The sequence below is a fragment of the Carassius carassius genome, chromosome 4, assembly GCF_963082965.1.
Source record: "Carassius carassius chromosome 4, fCarCar2.1, whole genome shotgun sequence".
NCBI classification, from domain to species: domain Eukaryota; kingdom Metazoa; phylum Chordata; class Actinopteri; order Cypriniformes; family Cyprinidae; genus Carassius; species Carassius carassius.
This window is the reverse complement of record NC_081758.1, coordinates 38,554,237-38,563,833: the sequence shown is the minus strand read 5'-3', so window position 1 is coordinate 38,563,833 and position 9,597 is coordinate 38,554,237. Positions and strand designations below refer to the sequence as shown.

Sequence of the window (9,597 nt, the reverse complement as noted above, 5' to 3'; positions counted from 1 at the left end):
GGCACGTATTCATTGTGGAACCATTTAAGTGCTACAGAACATATCTTTAATGGTGCTATAAGAGGAAGCCCATTTCCTCCTTAGATTTTAGATATATTACTCCACTATCATATTTTTTAAATGAATGGGAATTTACTACAACGTCAGAAGCTGTTTTGAATCACTTTTATGCTTTTCTGAGGTCAAAAATTTTTGTGTGGGTGCCCTGGACTATTTCCTTTTAAGGGGGCAAAAAGGATGAGAATTGTATTTTAATATTGTGTTTTAATCCTTTCCCAAATTAATACATACTGTATATTAAAAATAAGATGATGTCTGATACTCTTGGCAACACTCTCTACATTGCCTGTGTTTTTCCATAGAAATTCAATAGCTAACCAAATTGACATTTCAATGAAATTAAAGTAAAAGTGCAACCTCGGACAAATTTTCCATTCACATATCCTTTCATGTATCACAAATGTCTTAAACATCACAGTGCATATACACTCAACATTTCCTCCCTTTAGAAAGAACAGCAAAGACCTTCAAGTCTTGACATACAAATGTTTTTATTATTAAGTAGATGCAAAGTTCTTGCAGTATATGCATTAAAATGGCAAATGTTTCAATGTGCGAAGTTCCACAATAGAAGATTCACAGCGGAAATTGATTGGAACGGTTTCTCTTAGCAGCAGCAAAGAACAAACAAAAAAAGAAAAAAGAAAACCCCATAAGCTTCTTCTCTGTCCAGTCACAGAGGAAGGACGCAATCACAACAGTTAAACAGACACGGTGCAGGATAAGACAAAAACAGGACGGTAACATCATGCATTCAGAATAATGCTTAGAGTTCCCCCAAACTAATAAGACATCATATTTACGTAATATTACAAGCAACTCAGAGGGACGAAACCAAATCAACACTCATAATCAAAATACATTCTTAAAAAATTCTCATATATATTTAGATATTTACTGATTTTAATATATGCATGTGTTTCTTTTTTGCCCAACTTTTTGTAATCACAGAGTTTATACGGTGCAAAAACCAACTGCAGGGAGGGAAACATTCAGTGTTAACAGTGTATATAGAACAAGAATATTCTCCTACAGAAAGACAACAAAAAGCAAAGCCCCTCAAAATCAAATTACTTCATGTAATATTTTTCATGCCAGAGGCCACTCATAACTCAAAAGTTTACAAAACAAATCAGAAGCAAGCTAGGATCTAACTGAACGTTTTCTGAAAGCAAAACAGTGACTTTTATTAAAGGATTCATCGCCAGAAAACTGTCCTTTCAAAGCCATCAAATAGGCATTGCATGCAAAAATGAACTATGCGCCGCATTGATTTTTTGCTTTTTGTTGCAAATGTTTACCCTTTAATATGAAACAACAACTACAACAGACTTTTTCATTTTAAAGAAGAGATCCAGTGCTCAGTTTGAAGTCAAAGAGTAGGGTCATCACATGTCTCAGAGAAACAGGGAAGAAGGGATGTAGTGGAAGTATAATAAAGCAAAGCAGGTCCATCACCTCTTTCATTTTCATCAGCTTTTCAAGGATGTTTCATAAAAGAACCAGCCTAGAGAGATTTTTCAGTCTCCTGAAAAGCCTTTTCTTATGGTTAGCTTGAGATAAATGCATATTGAAAAGTGGTCTCATCATAGTTTGATCAATAGTAAAGCCACTTTATCTAGTTTTGTGTATTTTTAAATATTGTATCAGAAAATAATAATAACCGAAAGAATAATTATTTTACTTAAATTCTATTGTAATTCATTCTATATTGAGGGCTAGTTGTTAACAAGACAGATGCTTATGACTAGCCTCGGGGGAATATCTAACCATATCTTATGACTCTTCAGCACGTTCAGATGCATGGTAACCAGTGTGCCATCAATTAGCGGTGTGTGTTTCATTTAGAAGTGATAATAAACAGAGCATGGTTTTGTACAGGTCTAACTTAGAAATGCTGACATATCAATTAATTCTCAGTCGTCCAATAGTTCTTTTCACATTTTTTTCACAAAAAAAAAAAAAAAAGTGTACCATAGTGTTTTTAAGATAGTTTGTTTCTGGGTATTTTCTTTCTTTTTTTTTTTTACATTTTATATTCAATATTATTATAACCCACTGTACCCACTTATAAGGCCAAAGACAGTGTGAACTAGTCCATGTTTGGTTCTTTTAAACAGACTCACTTTTTGTAAATACTAGCAGATCCTCTCTTTTCAGCATGAATAGAGACTTGGTCTTTCACCAAAATGTGCACAATAACCCCCGAGACTCGCTAACCTAACCAAAAACGTCTCACCTCTTATAGTAAAGTCAATATTTATGCATGTTTGCACATGAGGAAAGCCACTGATCTTGCTTACACGGAAAAAAAAAAAAAAAAAAAAAAAAAAAAAAGGCAGGCCATCTCTAAGTGCACGCAGTCCATTATTCAGGACAAAGCATTAAGACACATAAAAAAGTGCATTCAGAAATTCAAGTGAAAGGTACTTGTATTAATGCAGATTTTGATCATAGAGATGCACATCAAACAAGACCTAGCAAAGAAAAATATTCCATTTAAAAAAAAGAAAAAGAATTTTCAACAGAAAAAACTTGGCACAGTTTTTGTGAATCATGGTTGGTGTCCCATCATGCTTCTGGTTGGCTGATTGGAGCATGAACAAAAACCAGCGATATGGGTGGAAAATGCGACTATGAGCAAAACACCCTGTAAATGAAAAAAAAAAAAAAAGATTAAAGAAGATACAAAGAGAGGACAAAAAAAATCAGCTTTGCCACCACAGGAATACATTACATTTTAAAATATATTCAAATAGAAAACAGTTAGCCTATATGAAATTATAAAAACTAACTGCTTTTACTATATTACTATCAAATAAATATAGCCTCGGTGAGCATAAGAGACTTCTTTAAAAAACCTTTTTTGAAAACATTACCAACCCAAGATTTATGCACAATAGTGTATTTCATATTTCATGCCATTTTTCCATTTTACGCAAGTAAATGTGGGATGTAATTGCAATTAATTTGATTAATCAGTCCGCATATCATGTAACTAATTCCATTAGAAATAGTAAGCAATTGACAGCTAAAAAATAAAACCCTTTTATATTTAATATACATAATTAAGCTCACATTTCATTGTAACATTATGAATTCATTGCAACATTTCATGACAATATTTAATTATCTTGTTATATTTATTTATTATTGCCCACTATCCAGAGTGCCAGATGACACATGGCAAGGGACCGTTAGGTAGCTCTCGTCCTCCAACACAAGGACTTTCTTCATAAAACATCAAAATAAGTGACACCTCTCACAGAAACTATGGTGGCCATCCAGCAAAAAGGCCAGTTAAGCGCACACTACGGTTAAAGCACTTCTCCCTCTCTCCAATCTCACAGCGAGTGTGCGATGAACAAGCTCTTATCTGTGAGAGCACAAACAGAGAATAGCACAGCCACTCTCTTCTCACTAATCCTGTTACGCTGCAGCCTCTTCTCAGCCTCCGTCTCTATGGTTACAGCAGGCATTCAATGATGCTGGTCCAGAGGCTGTATCTACAGTAATCTACACAGCGCAAGGTCCTCCTATAAGCCCGGATAACCCAAGGCGACTCAAAGAGAGAGGAGTATGGATGGAAAATAAGCAAACAAGACTTACTCATCTGTGTCTTTCTTGCTCTCTTCGATGAATGCAATAGACTCCGACCTTAGACGGTTGGTGACCTCGTAAGTGCGCAGGGTAACACCGAAAATATCCTCGTGGTATCGATGCTCATCCTTCAGCGAGAAAAAGGAGAAAACAGTCTGGAAAAGTAACTGGAACATCTCTGATGACCAAAAAGCACCACTAACTACAGTTCTGTCAGGACTACTATTGTCAAAATGATTGACATTTGGCATGCAGTTTGGATTTGGCGGTATGGTTCTTTTCTGGGCAAAAAACTCCCTGCCCATCCATGCAGCCTGTCATGAACTGACCTCAGGGTAAACAGAAAGGAACATGCAGATATCATTAATGTTCTTAATGATATTTAAGTGTTCAAGATAAAAGGAGTCAAGATAAAAAGGAGTCTAATTCAACAAGGAATATCAGAAAGCCAAATCCTGACTGTGGCAAAAGGAGGAGTTGGGGATGGAGGAGGGTAATTTGCTCTTGACTAAATGATAAAGCTGTTGAATATTACTCAATAGACCATATATAGGAATGCCGTGATAGGCGTCATATTCCTCCAGGTAGATGTGGATCAACTGAGAGTCTGCCGATGCAAGCTTGACTCACTTGACCTGCCAGAACTAACGCTATATGCTTTATTATAATGTTTGAGAAAAAGTGGGATACAGCTCTTAGTTTTGCTGATAACTTATCAATTAATAATTAAATAATAAATAGAAAATGTAACAATTTAATTTAATTAATTTAAAAAATAAACAAACTTCTTCGATGACCTTGTACTTGATTTACCTTTGCTTACGCAGAGAGAGTTTTAAATGAATGGCCAAATAGCACCATTAACTACAGTATAAGGTTTGGGGGAAAAGTGTGATCTAACTCTTAGTTTTGCTGATGAAGTGTTGATTACTCATAAAATGCTAAATATAAATGTCCAAAAATTCCATTCAAATAAATTATATATAATGTTGATTATATATATATATATATATATAAATTAAATGTAATATATATAAGGTCAGTTTTAAATTAATGGCCGAATAGCACCACAACCAACTACAGTATAAAGTTTGCAAAAAGTGGGATCTAACCCTTAGTTTACTGATATAAAAGCCAGCATCTTCCAGAGACATGTTTCCATGCAGTTTAAAGATCTGCTGGACTGTTTTCAGTACGTCTCCAGCCATGGTGACATCTCCACAGACGTAGATATGTCCACCTTCTTCTCTCAGACACTTGTAAACAGTTTCAGACAGCTGCTCGCGAAGCACATCCTGGACGTATTTCTGAGAGGAAAAAAAGAATAAGAAATTGTGAAGTAAAGGGATAAACTTATCTAAGAGCGTAGTTCCCACTGTTATTTGATCAGTCAGAAATGCTTTGCCTTGCTCTGTGAATTAAAAAAAAAAATAATAATTTTGAATTTGAAAATCAAAGACTTTCTTCAAAAATTTCCTTTTTTTAATTTTCCCATTAATCTCTATTATTAACATGAGCGGCTAGCTAAATCCTTACTAATGCTGGAGTATAAATGGATTTTAAATATCCTCACTAATATTTGCCAAGGCATTATATTCTAACCTTTGGTTTCCCAGGCTCTCTGGAGTATGCCGTGTAAAGCTCTTTAAACACTTCCTTGTTCTTGGCCTGGATGGTCTCTTCCTTGTAAATGTGGTCAATCTGTGACTGCCGACAGCCGAAAACCAAGATCATGGGGCATACCTTAATTCCTGATTAAATAAAAAATAGCAAAATTAAGATTTAACTCAATGACAAATGCCAAAGTATGTTACTTAAAGTATATGTAATAATGTTAATTATACAAATGTTCAATTAATAAACAAACGTAAAAAGGCGATTTTATTAAAACGTTTGAATGCACCATTTAAATTACAATAAATTACATCAATAAACAAAATAAAAGCTTAAATTATATACCTTAAAAGCTTAAAATATTCATTTTATTCCACAAAAAGTGAACATTTAAATTAATCATTTAAATTTGAGTTTGCAAGTTCAAATTACATAAAATAAAAACTATACATGGATGGATGGATACACACATTTTTATGTAACTCTACAAAAACACTTATAAATGTATTTGGTAACAAATTAATCAAACAAAATATGCTTTTCTTTCTCAGAACTGTTAATTTATATGCACTATTTACATTCAGATGCAACCAAAAACCTACCCTTGTTTTCAATATCATACAGTCTCTGTTGCCAGAAGCTTCTGAATGGAGCAATTCCAGTGCCTGGACCAATCAGAATACATGGAACCTGGCTGTTTTTTGGCATTCGGAATGTTGGAGCCCTGAAACAGAAAATCCTTTGATTTAAATCAAGTCCACAAGAAAACCACCATTAGTGGACATATTTAAAAAGTATAAAAATGCTTTACCCTCTGACAAAGCACGGCACCGTATCGCCTTCTTCCAAGCTATTGAGCCAGGAGGAACACACTCCATGGTGTATGGGACCTTCTCCATCTAGCCAGAATAAAACACACATTCCTTTAAGCTGACACCCTCTGACACCAATCTAACGCTTAACAATTTAGGACTTTGCAGGGCTGACATCACTTGGTTCAAATGGAGTGAAATTGCTATATTTTAGCAGCAATCACACCATTATGCACATAATTACATGTTTACAATGCATTTAAAATGTGGAAGAGAAATTAGATCACAGTTTCGCGCATGTTAACTAGAAAGGCTTAACAGAAAATAAGCAGATCTAGAATTAATTTGATAATTAAATTTTTATGTACTCCCTATCGTTAAAATAAATGAGCAGTTATTAGATGAACAGTCAGAATCAGACAAATACCACAGACAACCAGCCCGGTTTCTCTTCCAACAATACACAATTCATTAGGCACTTCAGTCAAATTGTTAATTAAGTTCATAGTCTCTTATTAATCACCCAATTATTCACACCATACCGCTGTTGGGGAAATTGGAGTTTTCGGGCAGTATTTCATTGTAACTGTTGAAAGTGGAGGCTGTTTAGTGTGACTCTCACAGTTTGAGATGAGTGACAGAAGCACTGGAAACGTTTTTAACACCGTTAAGTGGATTGCATTGGTTAAACACAGCATCAATTCCTGTTTACACCTGCTTTAAACCATCTGGTGTTTAAGTGATGCATTACCAATAACACCTGGTACAATCAGCATCTCAAATTTGTCTCCGGTGACCATCACCTTTGACAACCATGGTGACCATCACCTCTGCATACTGATCAAGCAAATAAAGCAAAATGAATGCAAGAATGTTACTAAGTTTGTGGTTAAGTATATTGTGTTCACCAAGGCTACATTAATTAGATAAAAATTCAGTAACAACAGTAAATATAGCCGCGTTTCCACTGCTGGAACTTTATCCAGGAACTAAGGACTTTGGGCTGGTACCCTGTGGGTTTCCACTGCAGGAACCAGGATCTATATAAAGGTCCGGGTAAAAAAAAAACTGCCCACGAGATAGTACTTTTTCAAAGGTTCGGAACTTTCGGGGGTGGGACTTGGGCGCTAAACATGCTGATTGGTTGAGTTTACGCAGCACTGTGATTTCAACGACCATTTATTCGGATCATTTTCAAAATATAACTGTTATTGTGTCATGAAATGTAGTTTTAAAAGTATTTCAGGCAAGAATGTAGTGGTTTATAAAGACAGCGCCTATTTAAAAATGCGTTTCGCCAATATCTGAGATTATCAGCTCCACGCGATCAGTGCTCATGTTTACCGATGAGAGCAGTCTCGACTTGGCTAGTCCTTCTGACATTTGCCACTGGCTCTGATGTCTCTTTAGGGTTTAAACAAAATATAATTCATTTTGGATAAATCTAACAGGTAATCTTTGGTCTTTATTCAATTTATCTATATGTTAAAAGTGACAGTATTTTACAGTAAAATTACATATGATACATGTTTTTTTCTCCATATATGGTGTAATGTAAATTACAGTTACCAATTAGGTTTTTACTTTAGCATCTTTACAGTCTTTGTTTACAGTCATTATTAAATGAGACATAACTAAAAGTACTATTAAGAGCTATAAAATAGCTATGCCTTAGGAATCTATGTTTTATTTTTAATTTTTTACCTCGGGGCCGATAGGACACCACTGCCACAGTGAGGTGTATCTCTCCTGGATGGAGGTCTGGAGAGGAGCTGATGGAGTAGTATCGTGCTTGTATGAGGGGTAGCTGTGTCAAGAGAAGGGTGGAGGGGATCTGGAGGGATGGGAACTCCTCCAACACCTCCACAATGCTGGGATTATTATACCACTTCCACTCCTCATACTCCTGCAAACCCTGAGGAGACACAGAATGAAGCAGATAACATCATTAAGTTCCCAGTAGCTCTGGTTTGGCACATATACACTCTGGATGAATGGCAATGGCTCAAAACATTCTGTATGCAACTTGTGCTGTTAAATCTAGTAAAAAAAAAAGAAAAGAAAAAACCTGTCAACACTCAAATTTGCTTAAATGTGTTAGTCATGTGATTGTAAAATGAAGCCAGATAGATATTTTCTGATCTCTTCTTAAAGGGAAAATTCTGTCACCATCGACTCTGTATCAAGGCACTGCATTTTTCAAATATAAAAGGTTATCTAGCACAATGGCCAGGCTGTTCTTTCTCATTCAACAAAGCTACAAAAAAGGAACCAAAAACTGCAGTTTATAGAGACTGTATACTTCTAATAGTCATGTTTACTTCAAAAGACTAGAATATACAGCGGCGTGCAAATCACATACTTTACAGTACTTTATTTTTCTGACAATTTGTTCACCATATAGACTATTTGCTTCAAGAACAACAAAACACTACCATTACTACCTTACTGTGACTGCTTCACAAAAACTCAATGGCAAGGAACTATATGGATGTTAATCTGAAAAGCTGATGAAGCTGAATTTTAGAAATTGGTACTTTTATTCAGCAAGGACACTACATTGGTCAAAAGAGACCGCAAAGACATTTATAATGTTGCAAAAGATTTCCATTTCAAATAAATGCTGGTCTTTTACACTTTCTAGTCATCAAAGAATCCTGAAATAAAATGTTTCACAGTTTCCATAAAAATACCAACTGTTTTCAATGATGATAATAAAAAAACATATTTCTTGAGAACAAATCAGCAAAATGGATACGCTTCTGAAAGATCAAGTGACACTAAAGACTGGAGCAGAAAATTCATTTTTAATTCATTCATTTGACATTTTTTTTAATATATATTCAAATATAAACATTTATTTTGAATTGTAATAGAATTTCACAATATTACAGTTTTTATATATTAAATAAATGAAGCCTTGGTGAGCATAAGAGACTTCTTTTAAAAACATAAAAAAAAATCTTACTTGCCCCAAACTTTTGAATAGAGCACTTTAAATATACAAAAGTATAATTGTATACAGGCAGAGAGAAACTGTGGGGAGTTGCCATCCTCACTGATGTAAATTCAGCTGAAAGAATGTCTGCAAAGAATGTGTCAATGTCCCTCTGTCTTTCTCCTCTAGCTCGATCCATTCCTTCATCAGAATCATCTGAACCAGAAAGGATGGCTCACTAACTAAGCAGCCATTTTTTAGCAACATTAAAGAGTGTTTCAGTGGAAGGCAATGAAAGAGAAATATTTCCATGTCTTGGTGCTGACACTGAGAAGCTCGTGTGAGAGAGAATAAACTGGCACGGGAGGGAGAAAAAAAGGAAGTAGGGAGGAGGGGGTTGATTTTCAGAGCTAATAAGTTATCAAACTGAGAAAATTACTGCTGATTTGAGGCGGAAAAAGCAGGGACGCATGTGGCGACGTGACGTCTTTTGTCATATATGAAAGAAGTGGGTGAAAATGGGTCTTAAATCATTACTTTAGCACGGCTTATATTGATACAAATAAATGTCTT

General features: G+C 35.1%; 1 protein-coding gene across 1 annotated transcript in view; it reads right to left on the bottom strand.

The window, feature by feature from the left end:
* Positions 1-532: 532 nt before the first annotated feature.
* Positions 533-9,597, bottom strand: part of LOC132139997 (nitric oxide synthase 1-like) — a 50,594-nt gene continuing 41,529 nt past the window's right edge. The window contains exons 23-29 of the mRNA XM_059548742.1: positions 7,791-8,001; positions 6,086-6,173; positions 5,877-5,998; positions 5,263-5,411; positions 4,773-4,967; positions 3,670-3,788; positions 533-2,710 (exon numbers count right to left, since the gene is read on the bottom strand). Coding sequence (XP_059404725.1) covers positions 2,695-2,710; positions 3,670-3,788; positions 4,773-4,967; positions 5,263-5,411; positions 5,877-5,998; positions 6,086-6,173; positions 7,791-8,001 — 900 coding nt within the window. The 3' untranslated portion in view covers positions 533-2,694. The remainder of the gene's footprint in view (positions 2,711-3,669; positions 3,789-4,772; positions 4,968-5,262; positions 5,412-5,876; positions 5,999-6,085; positions 6,174-7,790; positions 8,002-9,597) is intronic.